General features: G+C 42.8%; 1 protein-coding gene across 3 annotated transcripts in view; it reads left to right on the top strand.

The window, feature by feature from the left end:
- SLC7A6 (solute carrier family 7 member 6) overlaps nt 1-17,713 on the top strand; it is a 37,355-nt gene that overhangs the window by 10,443 nt on the left and 9,199 nt on the right. For all 3 annotated transcript variants that reach the window (XM_048515997.1, XM_048515996.1, XM_048515998.1), the window contains exons 3-5: nt 3,755-3,880; nt 8,483-8,627; nt 10,170-10,293. In XM_048515997.1, coding sequence (XP_048371954.1) covers nt 3,755-3,880; nt 8,483-8,627; nt 10,170-10,293 — 395 coding nt within the window. The remainder of the gene's footprint in view (nt 1-3,754; nt 3,881-8,482; nt 8,628-10,169; nt 10,294-17,713) is intronic.

The raw sequence follows: 17,713 nt of genomic DNA, 5'->3' as shown, positions 1-17,713 counted from the left end.
CTCAAAGACAGAAGAACTTGAGCTGATTCCAGATTGTCGTGAGAGTGTGAGAATAAATGCATGTGCACCAAATTGCTTTTCAATTTCATTTCAAGGGATTTGATTTCATATTTAAAGAAAATGCAAAATAATTTATTGTTAGGTTTCTGAACTGCCTTTGAACCCAAACTTGGTACTCAGAAAACTGCAATAGGTAAAACCATTTGCACCCGCTGCATTTGTAAGCTATTTGTATTTTTCCCACCCCCATTTTATAGAGGAAGTTTTTACAAAATAGCCATCTAGTGAAAAATCCCTTTTGAGTTTTGGCTTCTAAGAAGGTAGACCATCTGTGCTTCTAGAGAAAGTTCATCAAGAAAATGGTTAAGCCCAGTCGTGTAGCATTGGAGGCAGCGGATGGGAATCTAGGCAACAGTATCCTCAGCGCAACCAGAAGCAGAGGCCTCTAACAACCTACATCTAGAACCAGTAATTGTTTCCTTGACACATGATAGTGCTGCAAGTAAGATATGTCCTGTGATCCTGTGGACAAGTGAAGACTTTGGTCTTGTGCTAACTTGCAATATTACATTTTATGCAGGATTTGGCATAGTAACCCAGTGACAACTTTGCATGTGACTTCCATTAGTAATTGCAATACTGCCTCTTTAGGCAGGCTGTTTCTGTGGGAGTCACTAGGGTTTGCAAACTTGGCTCTGCAGATGTTCCTGGATTACAATTCCCATCAGCCTCTGCCATCATGTCCAAGTGGCAGGCCTGATTGGAATTGTAGTCAATGAACATCTGGAGAGCCAAGTTTGCAGACCTTGGATAGAGGAAGCTGATTGTGGAGACTGGTGAACTTCAAGAAATTCCCACTTATTGGTACTGGCAAGCCTATCAGAGGGCAGCAAGTCCTTGTTGCACTGCATTGTCAGATTGGCTCACTACAAAGTCCTGGTTGTGAAATACTTCATTCAGTTTCGCTTAAAGTTTAAGCAAGCACTTAATAGGTTGATCTGACAACCGATTACTTGGAAAGTAGATTTTCTTCTATCCGTGGGAATGGTGCAACCTCAGAAAATTTCAGTTCAAGCCACAAAATCATTTCCTGGTTTGCTCACAAATGATGTATTGGAACTGAATTTGATCTCCTTACACTGTTGTCCTATATGTCTCTTGACTCTACCCAGCGTGCCTGGCATGCTCAAAACCGTGAACAGAATGCAGGGATCATAGCCTTAAATAGTGCAGAGGCTGTCTGAAGTATTAGGTGTTCTGTTCTATTATCATCCTTACATGCATTCTTGTGTGCTGGCATTCTTGCAAATTGCTTTCCCTTGTTTCTCCCATTCAGCTCTGATCACACTAAAAAAGAATGTATTATTTGAGCAGAGCACTCTCACTGACCCCCCTGTTGCTCTTTTGTTTTCACTCACGTTTTTAAACTACTTGTCAAAGGAACTAGAGATTCTGAATTTGTATTGCCACCTTTAGGGATGCTGTGGCATCTTGTATTCTGTTCATGCGCTGCCAGAATTTAGCAATGGACTTGACTTCCCACCCCCAGTGAGATTCAGTTAAATGTGTGAATAGTTTGGCAGGGAGGACACAAGCCTAATTTCTTTTTCTTCAAGAACGGCGAATTAGGTGATTATTTTATATTTGAAGGAGCATTATTGTTTTCCACCTGCGAGAGGGGATTAAGAACAGTCTTCATGTCTTGCACCCTTGGATATAGTAATAGGTCCACATATTGATTCATTGCTGCATAAATTGGGTGTTTTTCAAGCAGGATGCACTATATGTGGCGCCCTGTTTACCTCCTGAGGAGACAGGTCAAGGCAGCTGTGGATGAAAACTTGCCTGATAACCTGGTTACCATCCACGATATGGAGGCTGAGGGATTTCATCATACCTGTGTTTACCAAGTTGTTCCATAAGTACTTTGTGCTGTTGTCACAAGATATTCCCTGTGTGTCTAGATTGGCTTGTGATGTAGTCCTGACTTAGCAGAAAGAGCTTGTGCCACAGCATATGGTAATGTTAAGCAGCTCTTGAACACTTTACTGTAAGCCCCCCTGCAACTGCTCAGCCTTGGGGGTTCTGTGGCTTCAGATTCAGCTGTTTAGACCCCACCTTTTTTAGCCAGGTCCCATCAGTTTCACCATTGTTGGGGTTGAGGTTGGGGTTAGATAAAGATATGGAGACTGGATTTTTTTTTGCAATTTAATTCAATACAAACTCACTAATTAGATATGTCTATAAGAATGGCTACATTTGGACAAGTGGAGAAAGGCACCGACCAGGGTTTTTTCCTACCACCATTTAGATAGTTAATGAAAGCATTAATTCTTTTGTTAAGCTCCATGTAGCATAGAGTGATGATGGAATTGCTTTGAGTATTCTCCATGTTTGCTATTGCATAGGTAATGATAAAAGACTTCCAAAGGAGAACCTCCTCCCGTCTGCATGCTTAAGCCACAATGATCTGATCTTTATTGAATTGCTATCACCGTGGCTCGGCTCAAAACATTTTTCAAATCAGGGTTGGGAGCACTGATAACATGCTGCAGGCAGTGGTGGGATTCAGCAGGTTCGCACCACATCGGCAGAACCGGTGCTCGTAAACAACCAGTTGTTAAATTATTTGAATCCCACCACTGGCTGCAAGCACTCAAACACTCACCTCTGGTTGTGCTGATGTTGCCCCCTCCCCCGCCTGCCCCTGGGTGGGTTTCTCTAAGCATTTTTTGCTGTGATATCCAAACAGGAAAACTGATAGAACTAATCTCCAAATGGCAATCTGAAGCCATTATTTGAAGTGGGCCTACAAGTCATGGTCAGAGCCCACCACCCAATTTGGGTGCCCAGTTTGGATGTTGTGGCAACCAGAAGTTGGCATGCGAGGCTATACGAGAAAAAGAGAAAAGTATGTTCAGGCCACGCCATTTATAGGTGTACACTGTGAGATAGGCTTGAATTTTGGGGTGGGTGTAAGTGTTTGCATTCTTCTTTATCAAAATCATAACTTTTCTGTAGAGCTTATCCAGGTACTTTAGAAAACTGATATTAAAGTTTAAGTTATTGCAGTATGATGATTTACTATTTCTGCGCAATTGATCTGACAGAAAGGACATTGTGATTTTGCTGACATACTTTCTGCTTATCGACAACTATGGGGGGGGGGGTTTGAGCATGTCAAATGAATGATTGTTTAGAGCTGTAGTGTTCCATACTTTTAAACTATTTTTTTCATTCAACATGTTTTTCATTTATTCAGTGTATGTCTGCTTGACCTATTTTAGACTATTAAAGCATTCTGTAACTACCTTTAAGTGTACCTAACATTTCAGTCTGATTATGGTGTTAAACTAATTAACTGACAGTCTTTGATGTTTGAATAAAGGAGTTCCCTAAGTGGCACTTCCTGTTTTCACTAGGAATGAAAGCTGTTTACTTCTATGTGAATGGGCCAATTAACAGGTTGATATCCCTAAAGATAACAGATAGGTTGGGACTAGGCCAGGAAATCTCCTGTTCATATGAATTGTGTGTGAACTGAAGTCATCTCTGTTTTGTGCCAAGGAAATGGAGACCACTGATAAGAACTCCTTTGCCCACTAAGGTTCTGCTTAACCCAACCTGCTAAGCTTGTTCACACTAATATGTAATTGTAACATGTTAATTCCAGCATGGAGCAGAATTTCAAGTCAGTGCTTAATGTAATGGAACACTTTCTAATGCCGTCCTTGCTTTCCTTTTTGTCTCGTAGGTCTTCTAACGTTTATAAATTGTGCCTATGTTAAGTGGGGAACCAGGGTGCAAGATGCCTTCACTTATGCCAAAGTCACTGCTCTTATTGTCATCATCGTAACAGGAGTTGTTAAACTGTGCCAGGGTAAGATTAACAGCTTAATACATAGAGGTTTGTATTTATTTGAAGATAAATATTGAGAAGACGTGTTGGAGTGTTCATGGGAGAATATCTTCAACCATTAGCAGTGTCCTCCTGCCAATTAAGCTAACTCACAGTTATAAACTTCTCTTAGCAGAAGCAGAACTTGCATGATTGTGTAATCTTCAAGTAGAAACAAAAATGGAACTGATAATAACGTGTTCTAAATTAGTGGCTCAGTAGTAATTTAATAAGGAAGACAGTTGGAAATATTCACAATAACCTTCATTTGAATTTAAGTTAAATGTAATGCATAATATAGATCTGACGAGTTTATAAGGAACATTGTGTATGTCGTTCTGAGTTTGTGAAAGTTTCTGATAAAACTAAACATTCAGGACAGATTGTAAAAGCATTGGTTCCCAGGCTTTGCTAGTACATCTGCTCAGCCTGGTTTAGGCAATCTACATTCACTAGGGTTTAGTTCCATGGGGATGAGCTTGTGGTTTCGTTGGTAGTCCCAGTTCCTGACTGTACGAACTCCTCTTATGTACAAACATCCAAATTTGAGGACCAAATTATTTAGTTTTAGGGTTTTCAAGGCAAGAGATGTTCAAAGGTGGTTTGACATTGCCTGCCTCCGTGTCATGACCCTGATATCCTTTTGAGATTTCCCATCCAAATACTTGGCCAAGATCAGGGCTGACCGTGTATGACTGGCCCAAGATCACTCAGCAAGCTTCCACGGCAGAGTGGGGATTCGAACCTGGATGTCGCAGACTTTAGTCCAGGGGTCCCCAAACTTTTTAAACAGGGGGCCAGTTCACTGTCCCTCAGACTGTTGGAGGGCCGGACTAAAAAAAACTATGAACAAATTCCTATGCACAAATGATTGTAAAATGTTTGCTTTCACCTTTCAGCCTTTCAGCCTTTCTGTCATGGTCTATTTTTAGAACAGTGACCAAAGTATGTCAAGTACAGGGTGGGCTCCAAATATTGTTGGGGAGGCTGTGGAATACCTTCCCCTGAAAAAAAAAGCAGAACTTTCCCAAATGAAACATTCCATCTAAACCCAGGATCTGGTATCTTCCTGGGTTCTTTTCCTCCCTAGCAGCCAGCTGCAGAAATGCATTCGGCCAGCCTGGCTGATGCCAAAGGGGAGTGAGGGCGGAACAGAAAGCCTGAGAGCAACACACACATACATGGCTGGAGGAAGGGCGGAGCAGGCGTTGCTACATGCAAGGTTTCCAACTCTGTCAGAAAAAAAAATTCATGGAGATTTGGGGGTGCCATCATGTAACTGCAATCAACAGCCATTGGGGCCGGTTCCTCCTCTCCCTCGAGCCCCCATTGCACATGAATGGAGCCATCACCACCATGCCTGGCGGGCCGGATAAATGCCTTCAGGGGGCCACATTTGGCCCCCGGGCCGTAGTTTGGGGACCCCTGCTTTAGTCCAACACTTTAGCCACTACTACAATCAAACAAAATAAATAAAGTGCACAACTCTTTAAACTGAACAGTGGTTTGACGCTTCAGCCGTGGGAAACTCCTCTAGGGCGACCATTGACTTGTTGAATTGCGGCCCCGTACCTTACAACCTTTATTTAAATATTATTAATATGCTACCTTTTCTCATCTGCTATGCCACTTCGACATCAGGTTGATCTGGAAACCCAACCAATAAAGAACATTGAAAAGCAGCACGTACCACTTCTGCGTGGCTGGTTTTGGCAAGGTTGCAGCTCAGAAGCAAAAACACTCTGCACTTTATCCTTCAATCATTGTCCCCCCTGTCTATGCAGTTTTTATACAATTGGCTCTGCTGATTATTTTTTCTCTGTGAACCGTAGTGTTCCAGCTGTTATTTCTTTGTCAGGGGTCTGTGTATAAGCTTTTATTCCTGTTTATTTTGGAAGGTTTCTTAGTGTGCTGACTTGAGAAAATAGGAAGCCTGCATTTCCACTGTGCTGAAAAAGTGTTTTGTACCATTTGTCCCTTCCAGATTTAAAAGAGCTGTGGTATCTGTTTCCTCCGGTCATCTTTTGTGCCTGTGGAGGATAGCACATGAACATAACACAATCACAGCTCTCCTGATAATACGATTTTTGTCTTTGAAATTCTTTTAATGCCTTAACCATCTCTGTTCTAACCTGACTGTGGTTTCATCTTCCCAGTGCTGCAAAGCAAGGTTAAAGATATCAAAATTATGAGGGAAGTGCTGGCCATGCCATAGCCATCTTAAGCATTGTAAAGATTTCAGGCTGAGAAATGCTTTAACATTAGTTAGAATTGCTTTACAGTTCTGGCCCCCCAAAAAAGTTATTTTTAATAAAATGCCTTTATGAAAGTCTTTTTCATTCTAAGGATGCAATTTTTAAAAGTCAGGTTAGACCAGGGGTAGGCAACCTTTGCCACCCAAAGAGCCATTTGGACCCATTTTCCACAGCATCAAAGATCTACCGAGCCAGAGAGGTGGCTCTGCATGGAGCCGCCTCTGGTTTGGCCCCTCCACTCACCTTTCCTTCCAGCGCTGGGAGGCAGAGGCAGCTGCCTGCTCTGTGGGCAGAGGGGGGATGGCGGCTGCTCTGGAGGGACATGCCCACGCTACCCTCCGATCTCCAGGGGTTCGAGTGCAGCATGGGTGTGTCCCTCCAGCCCTCCAGAGCAGTGCTGGAAGGAGAGGTGAATGGAGGGGATGCGAAAAGTGGCGCCCTCACGCGTGGAGCCACCTCCAGTTCGGCTCCTCCACTCACCTTTCCTTCCAGCGCTGCTCTGGAGGGACAATCGCATGCCAACCGCCAACCTCCAGGCCATGCAGAGCCGAAGTATAAGGCTGAAAGAGCCGCATGTAGCTCCAGAGCTGCAGGTTGCAGACCCCTGGGTTAGACCATGTTCTTGTTAGTATTGATTGCTATAGATTCAAGATCAAGTACCCATTTCAATGTAATAGTCAAAGTCATAACTACTTGGTAATTTCCTTTTATACCACCACTGGCTTTCATAACTTATGTCCAGCCTTACAGAGCTAGCTTCAAAACTAACTTCAGCATTTAAAAACCCAAATTAACAAATCACATGGGGCCTCACTACCCATGACAGATCATCTTAATAGTATGTGGAACACTTCCATATTCATTATTGACTTTGGGTTGGGTCCAAACCCTCATCATGATGGATGTTGCGAATAGAAAAACTTCCTTTTGTTAAATGCTTTGGATTGGCATAGTTTTAACCTGCACACCTAGAGAAGTGGGTAATAGGTAAGTTTGGAAAGATGGTGCAGGTAATAGTTTTAGGAAATCTCTTGGTAGCTATCTACCTCTGTGCATGAACATCAGAGAAAGAGTGACTTTTTAATCAGAGCCCATAAGACCCCATGTGAAAGTTTCAGTCTCCTTAAGTTCATGATACCTCCATTAACATTTCCAAAGAAAAGTTGAGGCTTTAGTTATGTTGGACTTTATTTTGTTTCTTGGTTTTACAATATTGTAAGCTGTTTGCATTCTTCCTATTTTTGAAATTATTCACTCTCAGTATGTACATATATTTAACGCTTTGTGTCCAATGAAAGGAAAAGATGAACTAATTATACCAGTGACTTGACAGTAAAATGGAATGCTCTAACCAGAAGGTAATTGGGGTGTTGTGTGGTTTCTGGACTGTATGGCCGTGGTCTGGTAGCATTTTCTCCTGATCTTCAGAGGATCCAGCCATATATGCAGGCGAAATGTCAGGAGAAAATACTACCAGAATACGGCCATACAGTCCAGAAACCACACAACACCCCAGTGATTCCGGCTGTGAAAGTCTTCGACAATACACAGAAGGTAATTGTGTAAATTTGAGCGGTTTTTAAATGATATTTTAAATGGTATTTTGAAACAGGCATATTGTGATATTCAGGATTATACTTCAGTGCAGGATCATAGCAAGTAATGAAACTGAATATGAATTTCAAGTCTGTATACTGCTTGTTATGAGCTTGCCTATGTTGGTTTCTCTGTAAGTTGGGGCATGCATGAAATTGGCCTTTCTTAATAGCCTTTCTTAAAACTGAAGCTGACCTTTTCACTTTGGCTAACAGAAAAAAGAAAGGAGAGAAAATGCGGGCTAATTTGTATACACCGTAGAATGAAGAGTCTGAGAGGTTGACTGTACCACTGTAGCCTTGCTGGGGGGGGGGGCTATTTTTCAGTGCCCTCCCCTATAACTTCTTGCAAACAGGAAAGTAGGGCAGCAAGGAGTGGATCTAACTGTGCTGATTTTCTGTTTGCATTGGAGGGGGGTGGGTTGGTTTCTTTGCTGCTATATTTGCGAGGAGGAGGAGGAGGAGGAGTTTGGATTTATATCCCCCTTTCTCTCCTGCAGGGGACTCAAAGGGGCTTACAAGGAAGCATTTTATAAAAATAAGATTTTGCTCCTGTAGTTGGATCTGGCATAGTTTGTTCTTTGCTATTATTCTAGCATCTGCATAAATTGGATCTCTGCTTTCCACCTTCAAGGTGCTTTCATTCTTGGCTTATGTTCCATCCTTGTGTAAACAACTTAATCTTGTGTGTGCCAACATTGCATTGATTCTTGTGTTTTTCCTTTTGCACACAGGACACTCGCAACACTTTCAGGACTCTTTTGAGGGATCATCTTGGAACCTTGGTGGCATTTCTCTTGCACTTTACTCTGCCTTGTTCTCATACTCAGGTTGGGACACCCTTAATTTTGTAACTGAAGAAATAAAAAATCCAGAAAGGTAAAATTTTGTTTAAAGTTTTGCTTCATTAAATTGAGTTTTGAGATATCTCATGAAACTGTGTCACTAGCAAATGTGTCCTGAGCTGACAGGGAATCTGATCTCTGTAGCTAAAGAAATATTTTACACTGACATTAACAACTCAGAGCTAACATTTATAAAGGGCAGCCTACAGACTGAGGAACCCTACAGCCTAATCCAAAAGGCAGGAGTAAAGTGGTAGCCAGGGACAGTGCAAGAGCGCTGCCTCCAAAGAGGTAATCAGTAGTGTGGCCATGGGGAGAGAAGGAGAAACTCCTTTTTCCCCTAGTAAAGCCCATAATGGAAAATGACCTATGCCATATTTCTTGGTGGCATATGTCTGCACTGCTGAAGGGGTGCATTCTTGGACTGAAAGTCTTTTGGGAACTGACTAAACTAGGCTCTGCCCCTGGGAATACCTCCCTCCACAGCCTTGTGGGCATTTGCAGCGGCAGCTAGCTGCTTCAGGGGCCAGCTTCTGGGTTTGTGCGCTGCGGCAGCTGGTCACCAAGATAAGTTCCTTGGAGCCAGCATCCCTGCCAGTTTGCATGGCGCTGGTGGCACGGACACCGGGACAATCCTTCCACTACTTCCAATGCTCCTTCAGCCCCTCCCCCTCTTTGGATTGCACAGTAAGAGAGACCCATGAAGGGAAGCTTGTCCATCTGCAGCAAATTGTCAGGGTTAGCAGGGTTAGATGTATTCTGTTCAATGACCTTTTTTTTTGGTGGGGGGAGGGTAAATTAACTAGCAAAAATATCCTGACATTTAACAATGTTTCAGTGTATGCTGACAGTTTCATAGCTCATTCCAGAGCCTTTTAAGTAGTCAACACAAAAGTGTTGTGGTAGGGTAGAATACCCAAATGCAAACAATGATTTTTCTGCCACATTTCATTACACGGCGAGGTTACACCTGAAGATGGGTCTCACCTGTACCACTTTAGATAGGCATTTGCATAATTGAACATTCTTCCTTTAAAAAAGAAAAGAAAACCATCTCCTTGCACATAGAATCTTAATACATTGGGGGTAGGGGGGTAGGAAGAGTTCTTGCATCACCTACTCCCTGACATGTTAGCTTTCTAGGTGATGTAAGGTTTTTGGTTTTGGGGGGTGGGGAATATGTGTAAACCAGGGATGTCCAACTCTGGTGCTCCAGATGTTCATGGACTACGATTCCCATTATCCCCTGCCAGTATACTGATGGGAATTGTAGCCCATGAACATCTGGGGCACCAGATGGGAATTGTAGTCCATGAACATCTGGGGCACCAGAGTTGTACACCCCTAGTGTAAACAAACATGCTATCATTGGCTGTAGTCTGAAGTAGAACTGCCCAGGTAGCTTTACTATCTCAACAGAACAAAAGCCCTGTTATTATTTCAGGAAAAGGCTTAAATCAGTTTATACTTAAGTCAGTCTAAATATGGTTATAAAAAGATGACCTCCCCAATTTCAAGAATGTGTTTTTCTTGCCTCTTTACCACTTCTAAGCTGTTTTTCTTTCATTTTAACCAGAAACCTGCCACTAGCGATTGCAGTTTCTATGCCAATTGTGACAATTATCTACATTTTGACCAATATAGCTTACTACACAGTGCTGGATATTAATGCCGTACTCTCTAGTGATGCGGTAGCAGTGGTAAGTCAAATATTGTTCTACCCTTTTGTGATAAGGATGTAATCCTTGGGTAAGCTTTGTGGGGCCCTTGTTGAAGCTGTGCCAGTTTCTGCTGGACCATTCACCATTCATGACCTGACGGTCTTTTGACTTTTCCAACCTGCTTGGATCAATTGATCTTTCACCTGTGCTTGAACTGGCTTGGCTGTCCATAGCGCACCCAACACTTTCCTTCAGGGATGCAGATAAGAGCCCGATATGTGCAGCAGGAAACCCCTAGGCATAACAGCTTCCTCATAGACTGAAAGACAGTTGGTGCAGAATTGGTAGTGCTGGCCTGGGGAACATGTGAAGCTACCTTCTGCCGAGCCAGACTATTAGTCTGTCAGGGACAGTATTGTCTACTTGGACTGGCACTGGCTTTCCAGGGCCTCAGGTGGGACTGTTTCACACCTCCTGCTACCTGAGCCTTCTTTTCCTAAGTGGAGATGCTGGGGTTGAACTGGAGACCTTCAGCATGCAAAGCTGGTTCTCTTCAACTGAGCCCTGTGCAAAGGTGTAGGGGGGGAAAGTAGCGCCTGGGGCAACACCTGCTCTGGTCACCCCTGTGCCCCCCCATGCCCCCCACTTACCTTAGCCAGCGGGAGCAGTTTGGCTGGGCCGCTGCCAGGCACCCCTCGGTCCCACCCCGCCAGGCTGCTCCTTTAGCCGGCAGAGGAGCAGCCTGGTGGGACGATGGTGAGGGGAGAGGTGTGGGGGTGATTCTCCGCCCCCCACATGACTAGCTGGTATGCGCCTGGGGACATGTGACCCCACATGAGTTCTCCACCTCGCCCTGCGGATGCTAGTGATCAGCAGAGTTGGCTATTTGGTAAGGTTCACAACAACGTAAGGTTTCTCCCAAGAAAAATGTTGCTGTATTTTGCAACAGACGAGATTGAAAAGTGTACTTTCCCTTAAGGGTGAAGCACCAGCTGGATAGGAAGTGACCCATGTAGGTTCTGTACAACATGAACATTTTCCCACAGACATGCAGCCTCACTAAGGCCTTGGCCAGGGGTGGGCAATTATTTTTTCCTTGGGGCCGCATAAGGAACAGAAAATATTGTGGAGGGCCAGGCCAAAAGGTAGGGGGGCGAGGCGCTTTAGAAAGCCCCGCAGAAGCCGGCAGCCAAGGCAACCGGCTTCTGCGGGGCTTTCAAAGGCGCCTCGCTCCCCAGCATGGCAGGGGGGCCAGTCAGGGTCATCCGGCGGGCCGGATGTGGCCCCCGGGCCGTATAATGCCCAGGTTTGGCCTTGGCTGAGGGCTGTCATATCAACCAGGTTGAAAATGGCACAGGTTTGCCCTGTCCACCATCATGGTGCTGGACTACCATTGGGCTGCAGCACAAGCTATCATGGCAAGTCGAGTTGAATGAAGCAGTGGGAACCCGCTGTTGGCACCCTGCCTGGAACCCTTCAAAATCTAGCTCCAGCACTCTTGCAGCCACTTACTACTTAAAGCAAATTACCAGCTAATGCCAAAAGAAGTTGTTAGAAAGATGTTATTTATCCTATGTTATTGTGCATTATCATGTTGAAATACATTGAAAGAGACCAGCTGTCTTATTTCTTATCTGTTTACTTACCTAGGTATTGACATTCCTAATGTTTGAACTTATCGATCAAGCTGATAGGTTACATCACCTCTCTGCTTTCTAGTTCCACTAAAACTGTTGTGATGTGTAGAACTCTGTTACATTAAAGGTTAGCATTTTATCCAAGTTTTTTTTTCAATACATTTGAAGGCTTGTGGTCTTTTGTGTGAGTTAATGTGTACATGGAAGCAGATATCCACACACATGCTTTAACTTGTGTACTGTTCACGTACAAGGAACAGATCATGGACTTCTCTTTAAAATCTTTTATTCCTGTCAGTTTGGTATGAATGTGAGTTGTTTAAAGTTTGTATCTTGTTTTTTCTCCAAGCAGCTGAGAAGATGGTTCTTTATTTTGGTAAAAAAAATAGTGTTGAGGAAGGTCAGGCTGACAAGAGAGTGATTTGCCCACTGAACTTCACAAGAATTTGGCTTTCCATGTTAATCCCACCCTTCTGTTGTGCCACACAAAATCTTTCGGATTAGGACCTGCATGTCCTTCTCAATGTGCCCCTCACCACAATAGGGAGCGCAGTAGTCTGCACTATGGAAAGCAGTCCTAAAGAACTCCGCCCTGGATGAGTTCATTCTTTACTAGAGAGAGAGAGAGAGAGAGAGAGAGAGAGAGAGAGAGAGAGAGAAAGAATCTGTATTTGCACAATAATGTCAGCATTAGAGATGGTTAGCATTTTCATTGGAGTTGGAGGGAACTAGACGTTCCAGGAGACATAACTGCCTCCAAAAACCATGGTTTTATGTCTCCTCCTCTATAGTTAACATGTGTGCAAAACAAAATCCATCCACAAGCTTCATTGGTAGCTGTTTACTTGGGAGTGGAAGGAGGTTGGACTGCCATAATGAGTCATGTCATGCTTTTTTTATTTTTGTTGTGAGTTCAGGGAGAGAACAGAGGAGACTAAGATGCAAGGGCTTTTTTTGTCAAGAGCAACCTCATATTCTGTACTGCGACTATAGTGTTAAAAGCATAAAATCTTAAATATGGATTGATTGAAAAATCTCAGATTTGGATTGTCCTTAAATTATCTGCTTTCATTTTCTGTTTAGAGCAGCAAGGTGTGATATGAATGTCTTGGAACCATATAATATCTCGCTGTTTTTGTATCTGATTGCAGTTCTATGTGGTTTCTTGCAATCTGTTATAATTAACACATTTTACATAGTGTTCCTCATATACAGTGCAATCCAGAACAGTGTTTAGACTGGAGTAACACTGTTCTGGATTACTCTGATGGTTTCTTTTGTGCCGTTACATGGGAGTACCTCTTCCTTTCCCTTTTACCTTTTTAAATAGTAACCATTTGGTTACACAGAATTTTCAGTTTAATGTAAATAATTATAGGAAGATATGGAACCTCAGTAAAAAGATGTTCTCTTAAGTTTTTGCTAAGCTTATTTAGTGTTCATGCATATAAAGGTAAAGTTCCCCCTTCAGTTTTGTCCGACTCTGGGGTACCACTGCGAGCAGTGATTTTATAGGCAAGCCTCTTTTGTGGGGTAGCCATTGCTTTCCCTGGCTATTCTTACATATGTGCCCCCACAATTCCAAAAGAGTCCAAAAACTTAATATTTTCCTTGTCTTAATATTTTTCTTTGTCTATCTGTCTATTGAACCTTTTTAACTGGGATTAACTTCTTTAGCTTCGTTTGCTTATTTGTCTCTGGTGCAGGTTTGCAACATCTTAGAGTTTACTTATTGTACAGATTTGTTTTGCTAGTCATCCTCTCTTCCCACGGAACAGTACTTTTGCAGGATGTCTTTAACATATCATCACTACAATTCCCAAGATTCTTCGAGAGGAAACTGTGACAATTGAACTGACAGAAAGTGAAGTGTGTATGCCCTTTGTGGCCCATCCGTGAGGCTCTTGTGACTACTGTATTTATGCATGGTAATATGTCACTTTGGAGTTTCTACTCCTATAGTTGCCTCTAATAGTACTAGCAGAGTGCTTACTGCCTTACAGAGCCTCTGAAAAGAATGTAGGAACAAGCTGTTTCCTGCCCGCTGGTTTATCATCCAAAGTGCACAGGCTGAAAGTGACAGAGGAAATATTTCTGACTAAGTTTTCAGCTGGCAGGAGACACTTTTGCCAGGGGACAAGTGAACAGTGTTTTTTTTTAACAGATCTCTCCATCACACAGCAGATACCCTATGGAATGCCCAACTTCTCTACTAGTGCATTAGCAGCAAATCACCTCTGAAGGAGCAGCAGTTTTCAAGTGACACATAGTATGGTCACGAGAGCATCATGGATGGACCACAAAGAGCATAAACACTTTAAATGGTACAGCAGACTGCAATGGCAGAGGGTACACAGAAAAGTTTGAATTCTCGTGTGCGGCTGCCCACTACATCAAATCCGCCTCAGTGGTTCTGCCTACCAGAAGCTGAATAGACACTGTATATATGCCCTTTTCTCCGTATATTGCACTTGTGAGGCTTCCATCCTGCAATCAGTGTGCGCCCAATAAACTTTTTACTCCACCAACTTCCTTCTTTAATCTTTCTCCCTCTGGTTTCCCTTGAAGCCATTTTAAACAACCTTGTCCTGTTTACAAACCACACCAGCTTTTCCAGAGGCACGTGATTCCCCCCACCCCTTTCCTCAAAGAGTTTCAAGATAGAACAGTTTCTTGACTGGGTATTGCATTTAAGAACGAGACTGTTCTTGTCAGGGTGCTAATTCATACAGCAGACCTATCCCACTTCTGAGGATAAAGAAACCGCACGTCTATGATGCGTAACTCTTGTTGGGGATCTGATAGAAATGTCATTGCAAAATATTATTTTATGTCTCCTCTATAATGTTTTTTTTTTCAGGTTGTTGAGACTGAATGCTCCATTCAAGAGAGCTATATCACAGCACCCAGTCCCATTCCTTAGTAAGCTGTTGCTAGTGAGCATGTCACACCTAAAGAGGCCATAATGCACAGTGCTGGTGTTGCTTTATTAGGTATGAACAGTTAAAACACATGACTCCCTCTCTCTTAGAATGACTCATTTTAATAGGCGAGAGCTGGAGCATCAAAAGATGTATTTTTTAATATCATTCTAGCTAAAGAAGACAGAATTTTTTACCTTAACAGCAACAGTAACAATGAAGCAGTGTCTAAGAATCTGTATCACACAGCCGTAAATTCAGTACACTGTGAAAGAGTCAGTTTCCTGAAACACTGTGCCAGAAAACAGATTTTGCAAGAGTCAAAGGAGAATGAAGCAGACATTCCTAAAGTAATTTTATTATGACCGTCTCGATGAGTTCAAAAGTGCAGCCGCACTGTGAACTATTACCTGGGAGAAACCAGAGCCTGAACACTGGAGTGAAAAAGTCCTAGCCACTTAATGGAATGATTGCATTTGTTAATTCCTAACACAGCATTATATTTTGCAACCTGATTCTATGAGCATTTACTCACAGTGAGGATTTGGGGCAGAATTGTACATTGCCCTGTTTGCATATCTGTTCCAAGCCCGGTCAAATCAAAGTGCAATGACAATTCCATGTTTGAAGCTTCCAGTGATTTCTGGACCAGTTCTCAAGTGTGTCAAGATCCCAGTTGTTGACAAAGTTTTAGTGTAGTCCAGTTACTCCAATTGGGCAAATAGTAGCACCCTGGTGTTGTTTCAGGTTGGAAAAACATTGGGGGAAAGCTAAGCTTTCTATCTCTGTATGCTCAGGTCCTGATTCGGAACACACTGACCCATGCCTGAGAATTAAATTTCAGCTGGGAACACCCACTACATATTTAGTTTGACAGGACCCGTGGCAGATCTGTAAACAGGATAAAATGTAGCTTAAACCTCAGTTCAGGGTGGTTCATTCTCGGTCAATAGAATGACATCCATGATTTTTAAGATGAGGAAACTCAGAAGTGTGGCCATAATCTGGAGAAGTTAAAATGCATCATGTTAAGGAAGCAGGCTGGTATAGCCAGTAGGCTAAAATGTAGAAAATTTGATAATGATTTTTTTCTGTGTCTGGGACAGAGAAAAAATGGCTATAAATTAGGTGACCTGTATGCCTAACAAGAGATTTGGGGCTAAATTACTGTAGAAGTTAGAGGTATGGGTTCAAAATCTGCCAATGTCCTGAAGAGGTAGACATTTTGCTGTTGTGTGTTTAAAGTCTTTCCTCATTCCAAACCTAACTAAATGACAAAAACACACAGGCTTTATAGACTATAAAATAAGGTCTGCAGCATTTGTGGACATTGCCACCCATGGAGGTTGCAAACAAAGGGTCAGCCTGTACTGGGGAAATAGGAAGTGGGGGAGGAAAGTTATGTTTCCTCTTTGGCAGACTTGGAAGGAGAACCAGACCTGCTGACCAAGTGTTTTCCTCTGGCAGTTTCTGTGAGATACGTCCTCTGCAAAAGGTTTGCTCGGAAGGTCTCTTGTCCCAAGATTTTTTTCCTCCTCTTAGGATAGGGCAGTTTTCCAGTTTTGTCCTATTCTTATTGTGTTCATGTGCCTTGCAGGGAGCCAGTCTTTGTTTCTGGACTTCTCAAAATAGGTTTTTGTTCAAAATACCCATTCTAATGGACATGCTGAAGATTTCAGGGGGAAAAATAGTGAGACTGTGTGTGTTTCCTGTGCAATAAAGTTATGGAAATAATTTGAATTAACAAATTCCAAAATGTCCTACCATTAATAGCTTTGCTCAGCTTTTTCAAGTTGAAGGCTGTGGCTTCCTTTATTGGGACAATCCATTTCTTGTTGAGTCTTCCTCCTCTTCTGCCTTTGACATTTCCTAGTGTTATTGTCTTTTCCAATGAGTCTTGTTGTGATGTGACCAAAGTATGATGCCCTCAATTTAGTCATTTTGGAGGGATTGCTAGTCAGTGGAAGCACAGTTGACCCCGATATGGGGGAGAATAATGGTCCTTCAGATATGTGGATCCTAGGCTATGAGTGATGTAGGGTAACTCAAGTTATGTCTTGAATTTCATTCTGTTTGATCATTCGCTTGAGATTAAACTAAAATATCATCTCAGGCATGAGCATTTTGGATTCAGGCACCCAGCAGTAACTGCTGGCATCCTGCCCGTTTGCTTCTATTTCATTAATATCTGCCTGGTGACTTGGGCTTTTCATAAAAATGAAGTTAACGGAAGTTTTGTGCTTGTCTGTGAGTTAATTGTTCTAATTGGGAGAGTTGGGGGTTAACCAGATTTCCTTATTAATCCACTTTTATTAAAAAACACAAAATCGCTCCCTGACTGCCATTTCGGAGAAGCTATGGTCCTTGAATTACTTCCACCCGTGATGCAGACTTTAATGCTGTGACAGTGTTATCTTTTTTTGGGGTGGGGGTGGGGGTGGGGATCTTGTTGAACACTAAAACTAGAGTAGCTGTTTGATGGTGTAGTATGAATCCTGAGTTTTCGATTACCTCCAGCACCTATGTGAATATAAACAGGTCTGTTTGAGACCATTTGTTACATCAGGTTCTGGGTTGGCAGCAGACATATACTAAAAGGTGGAAGGAGCACTCCTGTGCTGCAAATGCTTCTCAAGGCTGTTTTAAAACGTAGGAAATTAAGCAGTTGCTACAATCAGTTCAGCTTAGTATTACTGGAGTGCAGACTTGATAGGGAATGTGACTGTCTTATGGGGCTTCTTGTCAGTCCTCCTGCTTCCCTTGATCTTCTTCCTCCCTGTGCCTGTAACTGTATTTTTTTATAGCAGCAATGATTTTCCACTGAGGTGAGTCCTGCAGTCTTTAGCAACATGTACTGAAGGACGTGGGTCTTTTCCTTGTCCCCCCTTTCATCAGCAGTCT

This window comes from Sphaerodactylus townsendi, linkage group LG14 (genome assembly GCF_021028975.2).
Source record: "Sphaerodactylus townsendi isolate TG3544 linkage group LG14, MPM_Stown_v2.3, whole genome shotgun sequence".
Lineage (NCBI taxonomy): Eukaryota > Metazoa > Chordata > Lepidosauria > Squamata > Sphaerodactylidae > Sphaerodactylus > Sphaerodactylus townsendi.
Note: the sequence above shows the minus strand (reverse complement) of the source record. Positions and strands in the feature narration are given on the sequence as shown.